The sequence below is a fragment of the Ciconia boyciana genome, chromosome 3 (genome assembly GCF_034638445.1).
Source record: "Ciconia boyciana chromosome 3, ASM3463844v1, whole genome shotgun sequence".
NCBI classification, from domain to species: domain Eukaryota; kingdom Metazoa; phylum Chordata; class Aves; order Ciconiiformes; family Ciconiidae; genus Ciconia; species Ciconia boyciana.
Window position 1 is genome coordinate 12,793,189 of NC_132936.1, and position 25,771 is coordinate 12,818,959.

At 38.6% G+C, this 25,771-nt stretch overlaps 2 protein-coding genes across 5 annotated transcripts in view; one reads left to right on the forward strand and one right to left on the reverse strand.

Annotated features, from left to right (window-relative positions):
* Positions 1–1,199: 1,199 nt before the first annotated feature.
* Positions 1,200–23,579, reverse strand: GEN1 (GEN1 Holliday junction 5' flap endonuclease). 4 transcript variants are annotated; one of them, XM_072858521.1, is made up of 14 exons: positions 23,421–23,579; positions 19,948–20,145; positions 17,956–18,142; positions 16,554–16,730; positions 14,785–14,895; positions 12,311–12,384; positions 11,691–11,782; positions 10,707–10,857; positions 10,553–10,589; positions 10,374–10,454; positions 7,832–7,962; positions 5,966–6,027; positions 5,265–5,408; positions 1,200–5,033 (listed from the first exon to the last, which is right to left on the reverse strand). In XM_072858521.1, exons 2-14 carry the CDS (start codon positions 20,106–20,108, stop codon positions 3,574–3,576), a joined length of 2,868 nt encoding a protein of 955 aa, XP_072714622.1. In that variant the 5' UTR covers positions 20,109–20,145; positions 23,421–23,579; the 3' UTR covers positions 1,200–3,573. The 4 variants fall into 4 exon arrangements, with proteins under 4 accessions (XP_072714622.1, XP_072714623.1, XP_072714624.1 ...); XM_072858522.1 differs by lacking the exon at positions 23,421–23,579 and having other exon boundaries at positions 17,956–18,092; positions 19,948–20,086; XM_072858523.1 differs by lacking the exons at positions 19,948–20,145; positions 23,421–23,579 and adding an exon at positions 19,893–19,944 and having other exon boundaries at positions 17,956–18,092.
* A 40-nt stretch (positions 23,580–23,619) lies between these two features.
* SMC6 (structural maintenance of chromosomes 6) overlaps positions 23,620–25,771 on the forward strand; it is a 37,518-nt gene continuing 35,366 nt past the window's right edge. The window contains exon 1 of the mRNA XM_072858520.1: positions 23,620–23,793. The gene's annotated coding sequence lies outside the window, so the exon portion shown is untranslated. The remainder of the gene's footprint in view (positions 23,794–25,771) is intronic.

Consider the following 25,771-nt stretch of genomic DNA (forward strand, 5'->3'; position numbering starts at 1 on the left):
ATGTGATTAATCTTACTAAGTTCAGTACTGATAGTAGCTACGATGCAGGATACGTGAACAAGAGAACTGTGCAAAGAGTGGTTCTGTCACCCATTGTAATTTTGTTTTCTTGAAACCGTTAAAGTGTTTTTTTTTCCTGAAGGAAAAAGCGCTAAATCTAGCGCTGAGTTTACTGTTTTGCCAGTAGCACTTCGGTTTATAACAACTCTCAATAATATTCTAACTGCAGTTTCCTTTTATCTGCTGATATAATACGGCAGGGCTTGACACCTTTTTAGACATGAAAAGACTTTATCTTGTCTCAAGTAACAGCTGCCATCCGTCTCTTTAACCACTATATTTCCAAGTATCTTTCTTGACATAAGAGCACAGAGCCAAGCCCGTGCAAAGCCTCAAAGTTAAATAATCCCCTTCTCAAATTCAGAAATTTCTCTGTTAACTAGCAAAAGATTTATCAAGTTCATCAGTTCTACCAATAAAGCAGAAATTGGTAAATGCAATGAGAATGATTTTTTCCTTTCGTTAAGCACGTTCACACATGTTGATGAGTATTTCAGTAATACCTTCCAGTGAAGAAAGTAAGTGCATGTGTAGCTTGATAGTGAGACATATAGAAATTGAGGGGTAGTGGTGTTTTTGTTTTTTTTTTTTACATTATATTTTTTGTAGCACACTCTATATCTATTCCATGTAAACAGTATTTATTTTCCTTTCTGGTTCATTCCCCATGGACCTGAAATAGTGATTACTAGCACAAGGAACACCAAATAAATGTTTCCCTTTGTTAAGCTACACTAAATAAATTTGCTACATTTAAGTAGATGTTTAATACTGTTTATAAGTGGAAATAGTGATATTTATACTGTTAAGACAGAACCTATGGTTCTGCTCTATATCTCTGCAGGAATCATTCAAGCTAGAGGGATGCTGACATGAGGAGTGATAGACCAGGTAAAGTACTCAGGCTGGTACAGTAGTTCTGCAGAAAAACTTTCAGAAAAGTACTTGAAGAATAATGCATCCTTTACTTGCTCCACCTCCATAGTAGGTATGGTTTTATTACTTTAGATGAAGCACCTTGATAGAGCCTGTTTGGGATGACCAAACAGCTGATAAATGAAGACAGGGTCATCAGGCTAATGCATCACATTCAATTATACTTAGGGCCAGTTTAACATAATCTTGTAGGAATATTACAGAAAGAAAGTTACCTGTTACACCCACTCAATTTATTTAAACATCACCTTCACAAGTGTGAGAGGTTGCAAAGCAGTCAGCTTTGGCACGGTAAAAACAGTTCCAAAGAAGAAAAATCACCCCTAATCCTTAGACTGAGTAAATTACAGAAAGATGAGAAATCAAAACACTTTAAACACCATAATATCCCTTCTGTAACAAATCACAAGTTTAATTCAAGCAACGGTCACGCCCAATGATAAAAGGTCTTGTGTTTATTTGCTGCAGTGAGCAGCTACAGCCTAAATGAGAGAGGGCAGCCTATACAGTTGTTTTCACATCTATTGCCGCTTCTATAACAGCAGAAGACTGGCACAAAATTGAGATGCATTGCAAATGAAAAAATTGAAATTTTTCTGCTTTTCATGATTGAACTGTACTTATGAAACCAAATTAATTTGTAGCAGTATCACCAACATAGTATCTCTTTTTTCTTCTGCAGTTCTTAATGTCTTATATCTCATTTCTGGTTTCCATCATCTGCAAAACATGAACTTGTCATAATTCTGGCACTGTATTTTCAGAGAATCATCCATTAAAGCAGTCATCCCAGCCAGATTTGGAAAACAAACAAAAGCCCTTCAAACCTTGCCCCCCAATTCTAAACAAAACCCTAAAACACAGAAACATTTCACTGTGGGTGAAACTTTATGATCCCTCCAACAAGAGAGTGCATTCTTGTACACTGGGAGGGAACAAAAGTGAGGTCATTCAAATGATGTTGGCATTTTTATTAATGAAAATTCAAACTCTTGATCCCAACTTTCAGTATTCAAAGTCAGGAGCAAGGAAAAAGAATCATACATAACCAATAACAATGTTTTTCCACAAAAAATGGTCTGATCTCTCCAATACTGACCACTGAATAAGGAATCTCTCCATTTATGGTCCCCAGGTGACTACTACTCTTCTCCTTAACTATTCTATTCTTCTCGCTACCCATCAGTGAGGCGGGTGGTCAAGAGTCTCCAGAAGAGAGAGACCACCTTCAAAACTGAAAATAAGTTTCCAAAATTTTGGATTTTTTGCTCATTTCCGTAATAGATTTCTCATTTGGAAAATCAACTATAAACAAACTTTCTCCATCTGCCCATGTAGGGAAAATAAGAAACTACCATTTTGGCTAATTCCAGATTGTATTATCTATAGACTACCTATTTCTTCCTTAAACACATCTGGAATTTAGCTTCCTAACTTTTAAAGCCTTGGCCTTTATGAAGAAAGAATTGATATCTTTATTAAGGTGTGGATATTCTAAATTTCCATTGTTAACCCTTATCTTGTTAAGAGTGACCTTCCTTCTGGTTGGTCCATAGAAGAAGTTATGAACACTTAAACGCAGGCAAGGAGGCATTTTCTAATAAGCTGTTGAATACAACTTTTTTTTGTGTATGAACAGAGATTGCTTCTATATTAAAGAGGTAGGAAGAACACCTTCAAAATGTAATTGTATTCCCCCTTTAAAAACAAATATTACATGATATCATTCAAACAATCTGTGATATCATAATTAGATTTTGATTTTCTGTAATTTAACCTTCATTCTATTATAAGTAGAAGTCAGTGTTAGATGGGATTTTATATCATCTTTAAGAAAAAAATGCCCCAAACTATAAATGTTTTAATCAAACAGCTATCAAATTTCCTTAAATATTAGATATGACAGTTACAAAACTAGAATATCCTTCCATGGCTTATTCCATTCTTTGGAAGATGCATGCACTCAAACAACAGTTTATTATAGGGCATGGCAGATATAAATTTATCTACCCTGCAAGGTACATCTGCTGTGTGTCTCTGTCTGGTCCTTCAGAGATAATCAACACAACCAGCATCCCAGGACTTGAAAACCCATTTTAAAACTAGCAAAATTAAGTTAGTGGAGCAGAATGGATAATTTCAGTTGGAAAGAGCTGTATCACTTTACCTTATTAAGAATATCCAACAGCAGTGCAGACACTATTTTAATAAGTCTGCTTTATAAGCAGAAGGACTAATAGCTGTACACAAAATCCTCAATTTGCTGGGAAAAAACCTTTCTTATTTCATAAATAAACCTCCCTGCTCCCTTGTATACTACATCCTGATGCTTATGTATCAAGTTCAGAGTGTAATCAAGTCCAGAATAACTGGCACTTTCCTACAATCAGCTATTTGGTACTTTTGCTAACATTTTCATTTCAAACTTTAGCTCCAGTATGCAGTATTTCACAGCACTCCTTATTAATCAAAACTGTGTCCACTTAAAATTGATAGAGCATATTGCAGAAACTTTGAGAAAGAACTCTGTAAGAAGGTTCAGAGTTAATTGTTATCATAATCTATTTTATGGAGAACCTAATTGATTTTGATTCTTCCTTTTAGTCTTTCAGACAGGGGAAGAGGACTGTCTGCCCAAGCGTAAGTCAGAACAGCACTTTCGGCTTGCTGTGTGGGACCAGAACCTGAGCTCTCAAATGGTTGCCCTGGAGTTTGGGAACAATTAACTTCCCCTACAGATGATGGTTTTGGAGAATCTTGCAATGAGAAACTATTACCAGCTTTTTTTAAATTAGTCTTTTTCTTCTTCCCTTTAATTATAAGGGCTGAGTCACTGTTTGTTCTTTTGCTAGTAGTGTTATTGCTTTTCTTTGTAAAACATTTTTTAAACTGAGCAGGGTTCAGTTGCCTTTTCTGCTGTGCATAAATTAGATTTTTATTCCTGTTCCCGTCATCACTGTCTTCACTAGAAGAACATCTGTTCTGACACACACTCTTTTTAAAAGAAGTTTTCCAAGTAGTTTGAGTACAAGCTTTTTTAATGTGACAGCCAGTTACAACATCTGCTGGCTTTTGAGACACTGGAAGCATTTCACACCCAGGATGCACTGTCTCTGTTGTTTGCCCACCGAGTGCTAGAGATGTTGAACTGCTTATATTATGGTCTTTTTGCATCATTTCAGCCAGGTTGTCAGCTTTTTTGTACTGATCTTGATAAATGTGTACGCTGGATTCCCTTGCATAGTTTTCCGATAGCACATTTTTACTTTTCTGCACTAGTTTATTTAACTGACATGAGGAAGAGACATAATCTTTATCTGGATTCAATGTTTCTTTTGTTTGTTTAAAACATTTCAAAGACTCCAGGTGCATTACATCTTCGGACAACAAAGGTTTTGATGGAATGGAAGTCTCCTTAAGTATTCGCTCACTTAAAGACCACTGCTGAAGTTGTCCCATAGCACCATCTGAAACCAAATCATCCGCACTATCAGAATTATGTTGATCAGACTGCAGAGCATCAGAATATTCTGAGCTATTTCTTACTGTTTCATGACCTAGTGGATGCAAGTGTTTTATGCAGGTAGTTAAGTCAGCTGCAGGATCATGGGTATCACCCCCATGGGCTGGTGAAGCACTGAAGAAGGTTCCTTCCCAATCAATACTGCTCAGTTGTAGACCAGCTGTTACAGAGGAAGAGGATGATATCCCTGAACTTTTAGTAAATCGTGCTGGCAATACAGATGAGTTAGCCAATGTACTCTGTAAGAGCAAGTAAGGCGATGCAGTCAGAGGAAGAGCAGCTGCCGACACTGGCATATGAACAGTTGTTATGCAGGAAGCTGCAGCTAACACTACATCTTCCGATTCAGTACTTCTCTGGCATATCTCATCTTCTGGGGGAGTTTTTATATCTGACATGGAGTCTTGCACAGGAAGAATTCCACACCTAGATTTTAAATTCATTTGAGATAGAAGATCGCTAACTTCATCATAAACATTTGGTAATTCCTTTTCTTTTGGTCTGTCTTTCCTGTCTGGAGGAAAAAAAAAAAAAGGGCATATCAAAATGGCATATTAACCACAGTTCAGATTTCCTAAGTGCTAAAGGATAAAATGGCAAGATAAAAGCACAGTCCCTGCAAGATATCATGCCCTGATCTTGACAAAACACTACTGCTCAACAGTGGGAGAAATGTTTTTTGCTTTTGCTTCTTGTATTCTGGCAAAACCCGTAAGTTCGGTAAGAAATAAGCTTTTGGACTTACTTTTCTGTTTCTTCTTCAGAACTTCTGACTTTTCCACTTGATAAAGGGCAACAACATCAGGATAAGCAGCCTGAAACAAAGACTCCTCTTCTACTGTGACTACAAACAACTCCACAGGCTCATCTTCTGCATCAACATAATGTTCTAAAAAATTAATGAATGTACGTTAGACGTGTATACACGCATATATCAAAGCAGGGAAAAAGAAAAACAAAGAACAAAAGATTTGAGTACAAAGAAGGTACATAAAAAGGTCAATAGTACAATGTTTGAGATTTAGCTACAAGTGAAGTCTTTTTCTTTCTGCCAGTCTCCTCACACAAATGGGCACATTAAAGGTAGAAGTCTGTCAGCATATAAGAATTTCTAGCTAGTAAACAGTCACAGCTTTGGGTACATAGTGAAATAAGATATGAAATACAGAGTCTAGGTCTTATTAACATGTACCAGAAAAAGTACCTGAAGACAGAGTCCCTTGCTTTCTAGGTAGATTTTTTTTTTTTTTTTTAAAAGCATTGCTTTTACTTTCAGGGTATGTGAAATTTGATGCACATTTTCTATTGTTTTCATAGAACAGTTTCCAATCTCACCCACATTTCATTTCCTCATAATGTTGTCAAACTCTTTTCCTCTTTAAAGAATGCTTTTCTCTTTTTCTATGAACTGTTTTGTTCCATAATGTACATAGAAACCAGACCAACCTGGTTTTTGCCACTCAATTTCAAAACAAGGAATTCCGTTTTTAACACGTGTCTTGACTATCCTGTAAGAACAAAAAAGCTCATTAAATGATTTTTGTTTAAACAGGAAATGAAAAATCTAAGTTATCTAAAAATATTTCAATACTCGAATCTGTAATGATTCGGAGGAAAAAATATTCTTGTAATAGTGAAATAATACACCTTTTAAAAAATACACTATTTCTTTGTATAAGTTATACAGTAAAATTTTGGGTCTAGATTTGAGTACTGAAACTTTTTTTTTTAATGATACAGCTCAGAGGAGCATAACAAGAAATCAAAAAGCTATTCTGTAACAGACAACCGTAACACAGACTCCTACAAGCATCAGTTTGATATCTTCAACTAATGCCACAGAGAAGGCTGTTGCCATGGACAGTAATTTTCTGAATGTCCAGACAGGGTCATTTATATCTCTTGCATGAGAGCATGAAGGAAGATAAGACATGAACTGAGTAGGGACAGACAGCTTTTATGAGATTTTTCTGAAAACATCTACACCCCAGTTTAATAGGTTCCTACGTGTGAAGAAGGTCCTGCTGAATCATTACTGCGTTTTTAAACACTTGTTAACAAAATAAATCTTCTAGAGCATGCATCTGTCTTTTAAACTCTTGAAACACTAGAAAGTCTTATAAACAGAGGATGTCAATTAATTCATTCATCAAGGTAAATGCTGGTAATTTATCTAGCCAACCCGTTTAAAAAGCAGCCCCCAAACAGTCTCTCCACTCTTTTGAAAGACAACACTGAATAGAACAGCTTCTCTGCGAGTAATAATTTAACAGACTATGACACATCAACCCAGAAGAGATACTATCACATTGCTACTGACTGTCTTTCTGTCCCCCAAAATTAAGGTCTATAAAATCTTGAACAGCATCAAGGAACATGGAAAAACTACTAAGCAATACTCTAATTTGTAATACAAGAATTTGTATTACTTCTTGCAATACAAGAATTTTTTTGGGGGAATTTGGGTTTCATTTGGGAAATGAAACTGTCAGACACTAAAGTTAAAATCAGTAACTTCACTGTGGGAAGGGAATTGTTAAGTTCAGATTTGCCAACAGGCACTGTACATTCTAAAAGTTTACATACGTTCAAGAAAAGATTAGATCATTAGAAAAAAAAATTGAGGGCTGATAGAATAAGAAGGTACTAATTCTGGCTCAGAACACCCCTGAGTAACAGAAACCTGGATGGTGAGAAAATATTCTAAGAGAAAGTTGTTCTACATGCTCATCTTGTTTTTTTCCCCTGCATATCCATTTTTAGTAACAGGATACTGGGACATTTTTATATTCCTAAATGAAGCAGTTCTGAATGAAAATGTTGTTTTGAGAAGAAGGGGAAGCAGAATAGAACTGTAAGCCAATGATTTCATCAGAGATATACTACAACAGTTGGTAGGTCTAATAAAAAATCAGAGACCATGACTGAATCTGCAGATGCTCATTTCTAAGCCTAGGCTCTTTTTTGAATCACAGAGGTCACCTAAACTTCTGCTAAGAACCTAAGCAGAGGATCAAACCTGTAATGCTAAATCTCCTTTGCAGTTCCAAAGAAACAGAATGAAAAGTAAGCACAGGAAAAAGCAGGCTTTGTCAGTTAGAATGAAAGGAAAGTGCTATATGTATTACTTTATGCAGCAGTAGTGTAAGAATTGGTGTACTGATCTAAATTTTTACCTCTACTCAAAATAAGCACAAGGCTTAAAACTGAGATGGAAGAAACCCATTATTTTTCCGTAAAAAAGGAAAAAAACCCGTGATTTTCCTCCAGCAGAAGTAAACATATTAAATTCCAGAAATCAAGCTACATTACCGTATTGCCTGCAGTTGTTTTGAATCAATGTATCCAGATTTTCTCTGGATCATATCATAACGTGTCAATAGTGCTAATAGTTTCTTACAAGCGTAATGTTTGGTCCATTCCATCTTCTCAGAAGCAAATATCTGTTAGTATAAAAAAACAACCCCAAACTTTAAAACTTTATTATTTTGTTAGATATCATGCTTAGACAGATATGTAGTACGGACACAGGACTAAATACTTAAAATGACTAAATACTTAAAATATCTAGAACACTTCTATACATTAGTGTAATGCCTAACGATATCTCACTGCCAAGGGAGGGAACAATCATCTGTAACAGGGCAGATTCATCAGCTGTCAGCAAGAAGCCAAGGGAACAGTTGTGTAGTGCAGCAGCAGGAATAAGACAGTTGCTAAACACCTGATCAGATTCAGATCAGCTATGCAAGGAGCTGTGAAAATTATGGATTTTGCATGTGAGAGAAGGATGAACACGGATTTTCATTAAAGCTACATTGCTCAACAGTGGTCTATTATGCTACACAATTCTCACACTGTCATCAATCCCTGAAAAGGAAAAAGATCTGCTTTCACCAATAAAAAACAAATAAAAATCATTCTTAGAAAACAATGCTAACATGCATATATTAATATCAGCAAACAAAAATCATTGTTAGAAAACAATGCTAACATGTATATATTAATATCAGCCCCCCAACCCCCCTTCCTCCCCCCAAAAGAAGTCCCACAGGATATTTATCCTTCCTTCTATGGACAGAGAAATAAGCTAAACCACTTTTGAGCTTTATGCACTTCGAATTAAAGGGCTTCTGAACTTGAAAGCTGGTAGTACTGTGCTAAACATAAGCCTGCTATCTGTTTTTGGGAAAACAGGCAACATTCAGAATAAAAGCCGCTTCTGCTTGTTATATACAGAAGCTAGTTATCTCCATACCAAAAAAATAATTGAAAAGAAAGTTTAATGTAAGAAAAAGTCCACAATCATTACGTGCTATAATACCCAAAGTTAGTTACCCTATATGCACTGTGTCAGTATGAAACAAGCACAAGTAAAAACAAGAGCTGTACCTGTCAATACCTCAATGAAAGGTGGATGAAAACAAAAAAGGTAACATCCCTGAAGTAAACATACAGCCATTCTGGCTGGATGGCCGGGCCCAAAGAGTGGTGGTGAATGGAGTTTACTCCAGTTGGCGGCCAGTCTCAAGTGGTGTCCCCCAGGGCTCTGTGTTGGGGCCAGTTCTGTTTAATATCTTTATCAATGATCTGGATGAAGGGATCGAGTGCACCCTCAGTAAGTTTGCAGATGACACCAAGTTGTGCGGGAGTGTTGATCTGCTTGAGGGGAGGAAGGCTCTGCAGAGGGATCTGGACAGGCTGGATTGATGGGCCAAGGCCAATTGTATGAGGTTTAACAAGGCTAAGTGCCAGGTCCTGCACTTGGGCCACAGCAACCCCATGCAACGCTACAGGCTTGGGGAAGAGTGGCTGGAAAGCTGTCAGGCAGAAAAGGACCTGGGGGTGTTGGTTGACAGCCACCTGAATATGAGCCAGCAGTGTGCCCAGGTGGCCAAGAAGGCCAATGGCATCCTGGCTTGTATCAAAAATAGTGTGGCCAGCAGGAGTAGGGAAGTGATCGTGCCCCTGTACTCAGCACTGGTGAGGCCGCACCTCAAACACTGTGTTCAGTTTTGGGCCCCTCACTACAAGAGAGACATTGAGGTGCTGGAGCGTGTCCAGAGAAGGGCAACGAAGCTGGTGAAGGGTCTGGAGAACAAGTCTGATGAGGAGCGGCTGAGGGAACTGGAGTTGTTTAGCCTGGAGAAGAGGAAGCTCAGGGGAGACCTTATCGCTCTCTACAACTACCTGAAAGGAGGTTGTAGTGAGGTGGGGGTCAGTCTCTTCTCCCAGGTAACAAGTGATAGGACAAGAGGAAATGGCCTCAAGTTGCACCAGGGGAGGTTTAGACTGGATATTAGGAAATTTTACTTCACTGAAAGGGTTGTCAAGCATTGGAACAGGCTGCCCAGGGAAGGGGTTGAGTCGCCATCCCTGGAAGTATCTTAAGGCGTTTGGAGGAGGTGCTTAGGGACATGGTGTAGTGGTGGTCTTGGTAGTGTTAGGTTTACGATTGGACTCGATGATCTTAAAGGTCTTTTCCAACCTATACGATTCTGTGATTCTATAAATATTATCTTATATAACTATATAGTACTTTCTACACTATATAGATAATGCAGCACTCAGCAACCCAATCTAGTCATACTGCACAAAAACAAAGCAATGGCAAGTGACCTTTTTTCTGAGTTCTCTTTCTTCCACTTTTCTACATACCTATTTACGTCAAGTGATTTTCTTCAAAGTCTCCAATTTTAGACTTTCAAAAACTGAGGTATATTAAGATTGTAGTAAGATTCTTTAATTCTTATTTCCAGTAAAATTACCAATGAAGATCAAAATTATCATAGATGCCTTCCTTACCAATAAACAAAAAACTACAGAGCTGAATAACCACTATTTTGTTACATACCTGAAAGGACAATAAATTTGGCCTTTGGCATTCCTTTATCTTGACCAATTTATTCTTGTTTACAAGAAATTCTTGGATAACCTTGAGACAAAACAAAAAAGAGTTTAAGAGAGGGCAGAAAACTGAAATTTCAATTAATTGATTGGAAACATTAATCTTTAAATAGGCTTGTTTGTTACCTCAGAGAATGGAAAGCCCTCACAACTGTTAGCTTTTCTGCAGGTAAAACAAATGTGTTAGGAACTGAATACACATGGGAAAAATGCAGAATTTAAACGCTCACCCTGCACATGAATGCAGGGAAAAGCAGTTCAATTTGCAAGACATTCCTACTTTCTGATATTGTCCTCCACTGCACTTGCTTGTTTCACTCGCTCTAAGTGATGCCATTCACAAGGGCAGCAGTATTTGGAGTCATTGGGTTTGCAGTATCTAGTGCTTTCACAGAGTTTACATCCACTGCGTTCATGTTCCTTGTAAGATCCTACAGAAGCAGATGCACAAGCATGAGAAAAGAGGTTTCCAAAATCTCCAAATATACAAAGCTAATAGTACAAATACAAAACTCAGAACACATATGAATCTGACACGAATAGTAGCTGTAAGCAGATCTGAGTGCATTAGCTGTATCTATATATCTACAGCAAAAAAAATAACAAATACAAACAAGCTTACTTTTTTTTTTCCCAAGACTTTTCTCCCAACAGTTTCAGACCTTACGCTGAAGACTTTATTAACTAAAAACTACAGAAGTAGTCTGTGACATCCTGACAAATGTATATAAGTAACATATTTGAAACAAGTTTTTCCTTCTCCAAGTGATGGGTTTGAATGAGTTCACTGATCAAAGATGCTATCAAAGTGAGGTTCCTTAAACTAATTTATTTTTAAGAAAACACAGCAGCAAAAGCCAGCAATGCTAATGGATTCAGTACTCTTGATGCAAGCCCAATTCAGGCAACTGAAAAAATAGTTGCTTGTCCATACAGCATACTTTCTTTACTGATAATGTTAAAAAGGCAAATATATGGCAACACACAACAGCACTGTGATAACATTCCATCTGCTATCAACTAGTTTCACATTTGAAGAAAGGTAGTCCCCAGCCTCAAAAATATTTATATAAAGATACACATACACAATACTGAAAATGTGAAGATAGCCCAGAAGCTGAATGACAAGAAAAGTTTCTAATGCTAGTCATAAAAAACCCTAAAACCCAACCAAACAAAAAAACCCACCACCCCCACCCCACACACCCAGAATAAAAAGTAAACAATTGGGCTAAAAATAAAATTCAGCGCTTTTCACACTGACCTGGATGACAGCACTCAGAACAGTGAGTTACCCTTTTAACCACCAAAGGTGGATTATTATCATACTGAAATTGTTCTTTCCATTGCTCAAACCTAAGAGGATGATAGTAAAAGGATTAAGAAATATTTTTAACTTTCATACTTAAAATAAAACACTGAAAAATACTCCCTTTATACTTTTCAGGCATCTACCCAAGAAACAGAGTTTTCTAATTTATGAAATAGATTTAAAGTACATTGTGTATGTCAATACTAGAAATCCAACAATCATACATTATGATAACAAACATAGAAAGCATTTGGTATCTCATGTCCTGATCCACAACCCCATCAAAAATCAGCAGAAGTCTCTCATCAGTCCCTATGACTTCCTTTCCAATATATCAACGTAGATCTGCTAGCTCAAGAGCTAGGAGCCAGCTAATGTTTAAAACAGTTAAGAAGCTTGCCTAGCAAAACACATAATTCATTTAGCAAATATAAAGTAAGGAATGTGGTAATCTCTTCCCCCTTTCCCCACAAATTAAAGTATTACAAACATTGTTGGAGTTGAAGTACATACCAGCAAGTCTTTGAATAAAATCAAAGTATTTCATCAGACAACATAAATTTTCACTTTACCTTTGCAATAAGTTTTGACCTCGCAAAGTCTCAATTAACTTTAAAGCTTGTTCTTTCCCAACTCCTGGAACACCCTACAGAGACGGAAATATGAAACATTATTTAATGAAAAACAAAGAATTCAGATTTTCATAAAAACTGCCTTCATAACATTATGTAGAGAAATGACAAGAATGATCCCAGATGTTGAGAATAAATTGAGAAAAATAATTTTTGACCATGTTCTAAAGTCAGAGAAGGTGACAGATTACAGCTGTACTACCAGTGTAACACACAAGCTGCATAAAATGTTCTTACGCTCAATAGTAGCTCAGATAAAACAAGGTAGAGAAAGAAGGTAGTAGAAAACAATAGGAAGAGAGGTTTTGCTTGTTTTGTTTTCCTTCTTGCTATCTGCAACAGTACAACAATATAACTGAATGGCCAGCTAACTGCCAGACAGCTGAAACTTTTCAGAATTTTCTGGGAAAGACAAGACAAAGACAGATCTTTTGGATTTTAGAGTCAAAAAGCTGGAACTTAAGAGACAGAAGAAACCTGGCAAAAAGCTTTCACTTGCAGGAAAGAGATGCTTTACGGCAACAGAAACAACTTGAAAATTTGAAGACCTCAAGCACTTATGCAAAATCGGTTCTGAGAGGTGACAAAAAGTGCAAGAGCATTTTCTGAAAAATAATTAAAAATCCCAATAAAACCACAAACCCAAAAAATTCCTGCTCTCCCTTTCAATAATTGCTTGTTTGATTTTGATATTTATTCCATTATTACATCCGTAGTATGCGTGTCCTTTATAGGAAAAGGGACTACCACTATGGATAATAGTTAGATAGGAACAGCAAACATTTTCTGGAACCTAGCTCATGGGCTGAAGTCCAGAACTTTGTAGTAACCCCTAGACATACTGAAGAGTGAAAGTCAGTTGATTCAAAACAACCATAATGATTTAAAATGTACATACTGCTTTTCCAGTTCCTTTTTCAATCCTTACCCTATTTTGCCACAAATCAGTACAGGTGAATATAAAGATCGTATTGAGTGTGCTTTCTACAGCATTATTGCAAATAAATCTATAGCTTATTTTTATTCAGTTGTAATAGCTGAACTGAATATATGCAACCATATGAAATAAACGTACATTCAAAACTAATCAGAAGTTCACATTGGACTGCAGCCAGACACCCAGGCAGAGAATCAGATATTCAGCTTCTGCAAGGAAAGCATTGTTTTGATATATATTCAACAAAGTAAGTGCAGTTATAGAGTGGCATTCTGGTTTATCTGTTCTGCCAGTCCCCATTCCTAATGCACTCCTGTAACTCAGCTTTCCTTAGAAGTTTCTATCTTTATCCACTTTGCTGGGCTGCAGTAACTCAAAAGACCTATCTGGCATCACATAGTCGTGTTGCTTTAGGACTATGCAAGAACTTGGCATTCCAGGAGCTTGGCATTCCTGCTAGTTCCATTACAATAACCACTGATTAGCCACTATTTTTTCTACTCCCTCTCTCTTCATACATTTATTTTGTAATATTAATAATAATAATGAACTCTTTAAAGATTCCTATAACAGAAGCAAGTCTTTCAAGGAAAAAAAAAAAATAGAGCTATTTGCTCTTCCAGCAGTATCAGTTGTTTAAAAGGACAGTTTTATCAAATTGGAAGACAATTTTTAAGACAAGATTTAAGAATAACTAGATATCCACTGCAAGCCTGAATGGGAGCAACTGTTGCCTGAAGTCACCGTATGATGATCTGTATGGAAATCAAGTTTCATCCCACTTCCTTTCTGTTTCAAATAGCCATTACAACAGCTTCTGTTCAGAGTCTCCAAAAAAATTCAAGAGCTTATGGGGATGGACACACACACACACACCACACACACCCTCTCAGAAGTAAAGTAGTAACAAGTGAGATACCTCTCACTTCATTCATTAGGCAAACTTTCAAACGGGTGACTTCCACTTCTTCATAAATCATATATTTACAAATGATAGAACTAAAAAGGGATATATCCAAACTGCATCCAGAACTGGCTTTACTAATAACTACGATTCAAAACCACCACTACTAACTATTCCAAACAGACCAGACAAAGCTGCTTTTTCTCATTCTCCACAGCTCATCTGCCAGGGATGTACTTTAACGGGAATGGGTTAAAAGTATCCTGGCAGACAACTCAGTTCTCATGTTTGCTCAAAGTAATCAACATCTAAACTTCTGTCTTCACCTCCATTATATAAAAGTTTGGAATAATAGATAGCAGTTTTGAAAGATTAATGTTCATGAAACATTTTGATTATCTTTAAGCCTTCACAAATAAAATTTACAGTAACTCACTAAGCATCATCTTCAACTAGATCTCAGTAATCATGCATTGCATACAGTTTTATCAGCATGCACAAGTCTCCCTCGATACACTATCTTGAAAAACAATAAACTATAAGTACCGAATAAAAAATAATTATATTGCTTACCTTCGGAAGATAATCACAACCCAGAAGAACAGCTAGCCCAATCAAAGACTCTCTGTCACAACCAAGCTTCTCCTTAATAGAGGACACTGTGTAACAGTCAAGAAGTGGATCCTGCAGAAGAAATTTATCACACGTTTTATTTCTCTAACATCAGGGAAGGAACTGCCCTGAGAACCATTCAGTTGTGATTGCTTACCCACCCCTGTTCACCCACATCTGCAGGAAACGGGTCTATCCCATAAGATGCGTCTGATAGTAAAAAAAAAATAAAGCAGCAATTAAAATTTATAATGTAATGCATGGACACCACATGAATAACTACAGTTCTGGAATTTCAAGTTGTAAGTATGGGCATCAACTGTTGAAAGAACCTAAACAAGCCAAGGGGTGTTTTTATTGTTTACTACCTGTAGAAAAAGTGTGGCGTAATGAACATTATCTAGTCATAGCGGCTGTGTAAGTCACCTCAGGAACTACAGTTTTTGAAATCAATGTAAACATTTTAATGTGCTACTTGAGTTAAAAAAAAAAACTAAAATGTTACCTAGCATATTAGACATGAGCTAAAGGAACACCTGAAGCTTTGAAGGGTAGAGGGACTCTAACACACCAACATGAAATCAAGATTAACATGAATCAAAGCATAGAACACCGCTTCACCCCCCTCACCCCCCCCCCCCCAAAAAAAAAAAACCAACCAAAAAAACCACACAACCCAACAACCCAAAATAATTCAGTTTTCTGGAACAGATACACCTGACAGACACACACTCACAGAATTTTCTTTTTTATGTTGACTTAGATATGTGACAAAGTACACCTGAAAGATTGAGGCCACCTTCATTTTTGGTGATAAATGACAAGGAAGTTGAATGAAAGAAAAGAACCGGGTCAAGACAAAACCCAAACACGGTGCCATCAAAGCAAATAATCTTCCATCAACTTTAATTATTTTTTAAAAAATTACTTGTTCGTAGTGCTTTTTTTCTGTTCTATTGATTTTCTCCTATTACTGAAGTATTTTCTGGACAAGTCTTTCAGATTAACATTTTTTAAAATTCCAACCCCAGTACCATTTTTCCTCTACTTTTGTTAGGTTCACCAGACAGAACACATGCATTCCTTTCTCTGATTTATAGAGAAAATACAAATTATGGAAATCTGAGGTTACCTTTCGCCAGTTCTGGAAAATTGCATTCCTAACAAGTGAACGCTTCAGCTCAAGGTCATAAATTGATTTGGTTTTTTGAATGATCACGACAATTGATTATGATATAGATGTACAATCCCTACCCTATTCATGTTCAACTAGAGACTAACAGTATTAATTGTAAGTATACTCATAATAAAACAAACCTGTAAGATGCAAGTGTGTGAACACCGTTATTAGACCTAGGAGGCTGACGACTCCCATATGACCTAACAGTAAACTTATAGGAATCAATTATTTCACTCAAATTCTCCACTGTAGAGAAGGAAAGGGGAAGGAAAAAGTTTGCTACTTAGCTTTCTATTACACATCACAGGACACCACAAACACAGACAGCAATACCATAATGTTCTTCAGTTCTTTTGCTCTCACATCCAATACATGGATTGCCAGTGAATCAAACAACAGGTCCCTATCTTAAAAGTACTATTTTAAACAAACCCAGCTACTAGAGGGTAAGTGCAATAACAATCTAAGTAATTGTTTCAAGTTCCTTTTTTCTGTTTACATTTTTGGGACGAGTCTAAAGAGAGGGTGGGAACGGGATGAGGTACATTACCTTCGCATTCATGGCAAAGTTCCTATAAACTGTTTGAGCTCCATATAAGAAGACATCTCCATCATTGGTAATGCAGCCATCAACATGTCCTTTTGCATTTAGGTAGGCACACATTGCCTCTGCTTCCCCAGCTGCTTGAACCCAAGGGACACCTAAACACTCCAGCAGTTCCAGACACTAAAAGAAAGAATTCAAAAGGAAAGAGATTGAATGCTGAATTAGATCCACTTATTAGCACGCATTTTCTCAGACACAAGTGTATACAAAAACCGCTACTGTTGCACTGCCTATAGAACACTACATCAATACAAGCACTGCTTTAGGAGAAATATAGTTTATCGTAACAGTCAAAAGAAATACCCAACTAAAAGCAAAGTATTAGTTACAGGACTTGAACACAGCATGATTAATGGTTACTCCTTCACAAAAATCTTTACACTTTAAATAGATATTTAGGATGTTTTCAAAAGAAGAATAACAAAGGAATATTTACCTTTGTAAAGCAACACTGTTTACTCAAGTAGTAATACTGGGCTAGCACAGGCATCTCTCAACAGATGCCAGACTCCCCAAGAACATCAAGCATGAAAGTACAGTACTTTTGGCCTAGTAAGACTGGACCACAGTATAAGACATTCTGATATATACTCATATATACTGCTTACAAATTTCAGAAAAAATAATTTATTTTAGAATTTAAGAATAAAACATGAATTGATACATTCAACCTACTGAAGCCATGAGCATCTATAAATTCTATTTCATAAAATTCTGAATAGACAAAAATGGTTAAATATCTGCAACAATGAATGAAGAAAATTACTGAATAGGAGGTCTTTGCAACCAGAGTTGTCTCAACCATCTATACCAAGACGACTATATGATCTTCCTTTTATCCTAAATTCAGTAGGTTTCCAACAAGTGTATCCTCTTAGCTACTCAGCTAGTTTACCAAATCATAGCTCTAGGTTACAAAACAATTGTGTGTTCCCCTTCAAAACACACTAGCTTAGCTTGCATAGGTACACAACACATTGCTATTTTCACGTTTACCCCAATTTAGGAAAAAAAAAAAGTATCAATACTAACACTAGAAAAGAACAAGGAAGATGAATTTCTGTAATAAACACTCAATTATGACTGTGGCTCACTACAGCATAACATGCACAGGAACACATCAAACAAGAAAATTATTCTAACTGACATTCTCTCTCTTCTACAACAACAGTTAACAGATGGTGTAACGCCCAATTTTGAAGGCACATGTTCCCTCAAAACTCAAAATACTGTTGAAATTTGTTGTGTAGAAAACTATTAATTCTTTCAAGTTCTTGTATTTAATTTGGTTAAGATTTCTTCCTATCACATTAAAAATACTGAAACATAGCCCTCAATTACTCACCTCTTTTAAAATGGCCTTAAATAAAGATCTTCCTGTTCTTGCAGCTCCAGCTTTCTTCGAAGGTCCATAGCGCATCTCGTTCCTCTTACTCATGGTGTCTGCTTTCAACTTGGGGGCCTCTCCTTCCATGACAAACACTAGTTTAATTCCCATTGATGTTAAGAAAGAGAACCGAAAAAATAGGTTTCTGTAATAAAGCAAGGTATTCCATAAGCTGCAGAATTAGCACAGCCCAATTTCTTCTGATGTTTTCCTTATATCCCTCAGCCTACCCCAGGAACAATCCTACCTTTCCCTCCACCTTTTATGATTCCCTCACCCCCAAGCTAACAAACCTTTTATCTGTATCCCTGTCTTCGGTTGAAGTTGTTTTACTATGAACTTGTAACAGCTTTACAAAATTCCCAAGAAAATACCACGCAAGGACAAGAAAGATCTTTTCTAGGTGTAATGATGTAAGCAAATGTAAAAGGCTTAATAAAAAACATTCAATATCCAAAGTCTGCTTCCAAACATATATCCACATTGATTCTTTTGCATCAGATTTTAATCCCAAGTCTATCAATACAGGTACATCAGATTCTGAAGTGACTGAATGCTGTGGTATTAGAGAGATCCTTAGATACCATTACCATGCCAATTTATTTCATATGCAAACCAGCATCACTGACAGGTGGAATTTTGCAAGGGAGCAATAACAACTATTTGGTCTATAACAGTAAAATTGAGAGCAGTAATATCAGACAGCATATGCTTTTTCCAGTAATTCCAGGATCAATCTTTCAAAAAGAGTAGACCAAACATTTATATCTCTTCAACTGACATGGAAAGACCATTACTCTAGATTTAATTTTGTACATTTGCTATTGGTAAAAAAGGATAAGTTGATCTTTTGAGGCTAGTTCTATTTTCACAAATGATACAAAAATCAATCACTTGCAATAAGTTTCCCTAAAATACTTAGCAAAACAATTTAATTTCGAGCTGACTGAAAACATTTCTTTTTTTGGTAGAAATCTGTTCATCCCTTTGTCTTGCTTTGGAAAGACAGCATAAGAGATCTGGATTGATACTTCCATTCTGCTGCACACAGGACATCCTATCAGAGGGAAGTAATTACTTTGGTCATGCTTCAAGTTTTAGTTAATTAACCATTTGAGGTCATAAGCGTAACCTATTAAGAAATTATTCTCAGAAGATGCTGGTATTTCATATCAGCTGAATTCAACAGAAGCCAGAGGAACATCTAAGAGCAGCTAGTAACTCAGTATTCTTGAGCTAATCAACAACAGCTCATTTATGAAAATTTGTATATATTTTCATTTTTGTCAGCATCATTTGCAGAAAACAGTGCTCTGAAATTACAGCTGCTTATACTTGCTCATCCCTTAAGTATGTGATTCATTTAAATTAAAAATATACATATTCTTCAAGGTTGCTCATAAGCCTGAAGAATGATTTAAACATATGGAATTCAACATGAGGTCTAACTAGAATTTTAATTTATAAGCCATATCAGGCTAGAGTATGCATGACTCTCACTATGCTCTGAATTGACTAGCATCCAAACTGCTATGATAAACAGTTGAAACTCCCATACTACCTTCTATCACACAGCCTCAGAAATATCTAGGAATTAGCATGTTGATTTGTGTTCCTTGATAATCTGTATATCACACAGTGCTATGTCACAGTAAGACAAACATGGTTCTGCTGATATCCGTCTAATCCTTATCTACAGTTAAGGCTTCAAGGCCAAGGTAGGCTGGGCCCAAGAACTTCTATTTGTACACAAGCATAAAGTTGAGTTCAGCCAGTATGACTGAGTCTTCGCTTCAAGCCCTTTACATACATAGCACAAGCTATAACAACAGAATCAAAACAACATAGTCATATCAATTCCGGAGGTAGTCTTAAATTTGGAATAAGTACGATACCTAAAATATACAGCTCCACGATTTTTGGCTGCAATAATTTCTATGGATACCATACCTCAGATGTGGCTTGCTAACTACTCCAATCATCTTTTTAACAGTCTGTGCTTCACAAACCCACAGACTTAAATCAACAGCAAGCGTTTTTCCTTTGAGACTGCTCAAGTTGACAGGTTGTCTCACAGGCTCAAGGATTTGCCACAGATTAGTCACTCCCATTGTTCTAGCTTCTTTGTTGTCAGCACGAAGGTTTTAGCTATGAAGACCAAGCAAAATAAAATACTTTCAGAATATAACATGACGTATGACATAACATGAATGTGAGGTTTGGAAAATAAATATTTAGTCATTAACAGTTTTACTTTTATGAGCCAAGAACACTTGCAATCAAGCCTTCTAAGTGTGTAGTGACTCCAGTTCACAGATGGTTTATTACTAAATACCTTCTTTGGACTGCACATTTTCATTGCTAATAGCCTGAACATAAATAAAAGCAAACTCAGTTGGGGGCAAAAAAAGGAAGAAAAAAACCCCATTCATTTCCAAGTCTCATGTGTCCCTTACATATGCACAACCCAAGCTTTATTTAAAAACAAAGAAAAACCACATCTATCAAGGGAATTACTTCCTCATCTGAAGTGGTAGGATTCACATTAAAAATGTTTCTGTTCAAATAGAAGTATTTGAGCTACTTGAGGAATATTTAAAGTGATGACAGAACTTAAACTCTCCTTAGTATTCCAAGATGATATAAGAAGGGTCAACAGCCACAGATTATGGCTTAGGAAATTCAAGTCGGACTTCAGGAAAAAAAATGAGAGAGGGTACAGCAGCACTGGTTGCCCAGAGGTTGCAGAATCTCCATTCTTGGAGATTTTCAACATCCAGTCAGCGTACTGTCTTACTGGTTTAATTCAATACTGGTGGAAGTCGCCCTCTGAGCAGGGAAGCAGCATTACTGACCTCTGGAGGTCCCTTCCAGCAAACATTTTGACAATTATAACACTGCGATTCCAGAAACACACCAGTGTGTATGTTTTTACTATTTTAATGTTGGTATTGTGTGACTGGCACTACCTATAATGAACACCAGCTGAAAACATGCACCTGTTAGGTGGTATATCCCTTGGTCTCTTCTTTAACTTTACTTATATACCTCTATTCTCCATGCCACCCCATTACTGGATTTAATTTTCTTCCTTTCCTTCGTTCCTTTTTCATCATTCTTCTGCTTTTCATACCTTGCACTTCTATACAAGGCCTCTAACATGTACTCTGCTTTTCCCCCTCACAATACCAATCTATGCCTGCACTGTCTTATCGTACAAAGTTTGCCTCATGCTGATTTCTCTACTTTTCCCTCTTCTTCCTCAATATTAGAAGATAAAAATCAAATAAAATCTGGAATTCTTTGTATTTCTGTCATCCTGAGTTTGAAACTACTGTATACTCTGATAAAATAAAACCCTCCTTTGAATAAATGACTAGACGAGCTAACTACCTGTGCTCTGAGATCTGCTTAAGACACATGAGGAGCCATGCCACCTTGCGGCCTCTAGTGAACACGGCCATGTTAAATTCAGCAATCTTCCACATTGAACACCATCGCAGCCTGTCAGAACAGCAAGCCTGTCTTTGTAGGGTGTGTTGCTTTATAATCTATAACTGTTTTAAAGCAAGGTAGCTAATCAATGATACGTCATTTCTGCCACTGCAGAAATTCCAGGTTGTTTTTAAATCAAGTTCTCATGTTAAGATTTACTTTCAAAGGAAGTCATGTTTCTCTAATCCATTTTTTTAACTACGTCAATCACTCAACCTATTTTAGTAGTATGCATACAAGGCATAATGTATTGCTTTTGTTGTTGTTATACCTGAAGCACATAAAATGAGTTAAAAATACAAATAAAGCATGCAAAGACATGGCATAGTTTCTTGAAGTCCAGGATGATCAACTTCTCTGATGCATAGGGGAGGCTAACAAAAGGTATCCAAACCTTCTCAAAAGACAAGTGTGATATTCATCTTCAGGGGGGTTTAACAAGAGAACACCTAGCAAAAAAAGGGAAATGTCTTTTTTGATGTTATCATTTGGTTTCTGCCAGTCTACATCAATACACATTTGTATAAAAACTGTGTTAGTTGGTTTCTAAATACTGTTACGGAATGGCACATGGTACTTAATTAACAGGAAAGATGAATACAATACAAACACTTAATGCTCCATAAGATTACAAATAATAAAGAAAAAAATAAGTATAAAAAATTGAAAACTACAAAACCCCCACTTTTTTTCATTATGAGATAATAAAGTATTGTTATTTGAGGACAGAAGTTTTCTTTACTCCCATTCAATATACATCTAAGGTTCAGTTATGAAAGCCTGTCAGACCTACCAGTCTTTGCTTTTTTGAGCGTATTCTGTAAAATATTTAGATCTGGATCCTGTATGCAAACAGATCTACTACTTTCAATAGGAGCGATCTGTCTATTGAGGAGCTTCGTTCATCACAAGCCTCCAGTCTTCTTAGAAAGATGGTAACTTCCAAAGAAGGGAGACTGAACCTGATTTTTTTCATATACTTACAAATCACTGAAGACACCATGCTATTACAAGATCATTGACAGGAAATATAAACTAAAAAAACCCCACACAAAACCTTCTCAATTTCTCATTGGGCCAGGATGTGCTATAGCTATATAGCTTTTATGTTTTATAAATCATGTTTTAAGACTATATTCTACTCCACAAAGCTTTTTTACACAGCCAGAAAAGTAAGCCAGCTACTTGAAAATAACTACAGAAGACATTTACCACTGAAGTTTAGTTCAGACAGATATGCTTTCACTCCTTGCCAAGGTAGCTTGCAAAAAACTGCCAAACATATGCTTTATGTCTGACCCAGATGCCTTTAAAAAAAAGGAAAAAAAAAAAAAAAGAAAGCCCACGACACGTTTTTAACAACTCTCCCACTCCCTCTCTGCCCTACTGCGACACGCCAGCACCTGGCACAGCTTTGCCAATAAACCCGAGCACCTGAAGCACAGCAGTGGCATGCTTCAGCATTCACAGAATCCTCCTCAACCTCCTACGTTTTTTTTCCCCGAGAAGAAAACAAAAGCGATAAGTTGCCTGAAAGCGAAATAACAAGACACACAGCCATCTTGAGTACAGGCATTTAAAATTCCCGCCTTGATGCGAGCGAGAGATAATAATGCACCACGCAGACAGGAACAGACATTTCCCTGGCCCGCTGTGAGGCGAACAGCCTTCTGGAGGGCGCTCCCTGCCCGCTAAGAGGACTGCAGGCCTCACATCCTGAGTCCGATTTGGGGCTGGGAGCCTCCTCTCCCGCAACGCTCCCTCCCGCGAGCGGACGCCTACAGAGCCGAGGCCGTGGCGCCTTGAGGCTCCCGACGCCTCCTCAGCGAAGGCGGCTGCATGAAGGAAGGGCGGGGGGGGGAGGGGGTGGGAAGCGCGGCCGGGCAAGGTGGGAACCGGTCTCTAGTCAAGCATTAGTAGAAACTTACATCCCGGTTTGAGACCGTAGGAGGCCCAGCCGCTAATTCCCGAGGCCCCCACAGCAGAGAGAAGGGGAGGAAGAGAAACGGCCGGGGCCGCTCACCCGCGCCGCTCTCCGCACCCCAACGGCGAGCACAGCCCTCGAAGCGGCTCCACCCTCTCGAAAATGGCGGGCGCACGGAAACGGCCCCCTCAGGGCGGGGGGCGGGAGCGCGCAGGCGCCGCGCCCCGCCCTGCGGCGGCCCTTCCGTCGCGCCCGGGTAGCGGGGCTGCCTCTGGCCTGAGTGTGCCGCTGTGCGGGGCTCGGGACCTTCCCGGGGTCTGAGCTTGCGGCGGTTGTAACGGCCCTGCTGCCGCCGGCGGCGTTGGCGCTGAGGAGAGGTAGGGTGAGGGGCTGACGGTCTGTGTGGGGTGAGGGGCCCTGGAGGCCGGTGCTGCAGTGGCTGGGCGCGCTTCTACTCTCTGGGAGCGGGGGGCGGCTGGGAGGGAGGAAGGGAGGTTGCAGGGTAGTGGCGGCGTCTGCCCCCGCCCCGGCGCGCTGTGTCAGGGCAGCGTGGTGCCGGGTCGGGCCGGGAGCCCCGCGCCCCGCCGCGCTGATCCTGCCCGCGCCGCGGAGTGGTTCACGCAGGTGGTTTTGCGGGGGCACGTTAGCGCTCGGAGCGGGCTTCCGTCACTCGCTCTCCGGCATGGTTGCTCTGCCTGGTATGGGGGCTCCCCGCCGGGTGCCCGGCTTTGCCGACGGCAGCCGGCGCCGCGAAGGCAGGCAGGAAGCTGGTAGGGACCGGGGAGCGACTGCTTCCCGGGCTTTCCAGCCACGGAGGGGCCGGTGTCTCTTCTCTGGGAGGTGAGTGGATCCTTCCAGGTCGTCCGGAGAAACTGTTGGGCCAAGCAAGAGGTAACCGTGGGGTTGGAGGTGCGAGTGGTGGAGGTTTCTGCCCCCTCTTTCCTTTGTGCCTCCCCATCCAGGCAGTGGAGCTGCCTTCTGTGCCGCTGTTTGTCTCAGTGCTTCTCCAGTGTCTAGATGGGATGGTATGGATTTCTTATGCATTGGCTGTGGATATATTCGGAGGGGAGTGGTGAATGTCAGAGTCATGTAGTCGATAACATGGGATGTCTGTCTCGGATAGCCCTGAAAGATATACGACACTCTACTGCTGTGTATGAAGCTAGGCTTCTGACTTCGATTCTCTGAAATACGTGCCTTTTGAGTACAACAGATAGTGTACATTCCCCTCCTTTGTTATTATAAACCACTAGAGTTAATTTGTGATTTATTTATCACTATCGTTGTGTCTGTTTAAACAACTGTAGTGTGCGATACATCAGCAGAAGACCACAACTCTTTTCTTCCTCTTCTTCCACCCTGTCCTTCCTCCCATGTCTTGCATTCATCCTGCCGTAGGTCTGCTCTGATGTCTTCTCTCTACCTCTGTTTTGCTAACTGGATGAAAGGCAATCCAGGTTGTAACTGGTCTGGGTGCAGAGTGGTTCAAGTGGATGTTTTGGGTGGCAGCTGCTTCCTATGTTACGCGGACACCAGGCCAACACAAGGCTGCTAGAAAGCCAGTGGAGTGGTTTTGGTGGCAGTAGGTTGGTTGTGTCTGCTCTGGATGAGGCTGACTGTGACTAGCCAGGTAGGGAAAGGGGAAAACAGTTGTAGAACTGCATTGCAATGGAAACTGTGGAAAGATATGCCATTGGTTAAGTTGGAACATGGGTGGGCACCAGTGCATGTTGCTTCCAGTGGATGCAGCCTCTGTTTTCCTATGCTTTGATGTTAACAGGGTAAATACTTTTCTACTATAACATGTAATAGCCCTAATAGTTTTATACAGCACATTTGGGGATTGCGTTTTTCTTTTGTGCTCTCATTACAGGCATAACAATTACTTGTAACAATTTGTAGTGATCCTGTGATGTTTGTATAATTGGATCTGTCTTGCCCTTATTTGTTCCCAATTTATAGCTCCAGTTTTTATTCCTAACTGTATGCTTTTACATTCCATGATAGTAAGGTTCATTTTCTCTATTAAATCAGTACTTTTGTTTTGTCTTTCTCAGTAACAGTTAGGTTCTCGTTTGAATTGTTGATGTTCCTGACTTGTCATCACGAGTTTCCATTAACATAGTCCTACTTTATATTGCAATATAAACATCAACTTAGACTTCAGTTTTTAAATATGATGCCTGGTCCATTAAAAAAACCCTTCTGTTAACGTTTGTCAAGGGTGTCCATTTTTGGCTTCCGCCTAGTCTATTACCTATCTTAAAATACTTGTACTAATGTATGTTTCTGCCAGTTTGTTTCCAGTATAGAATTGCACATTTTAATAACCTTCAGATAGGTCAAATCGGCTGC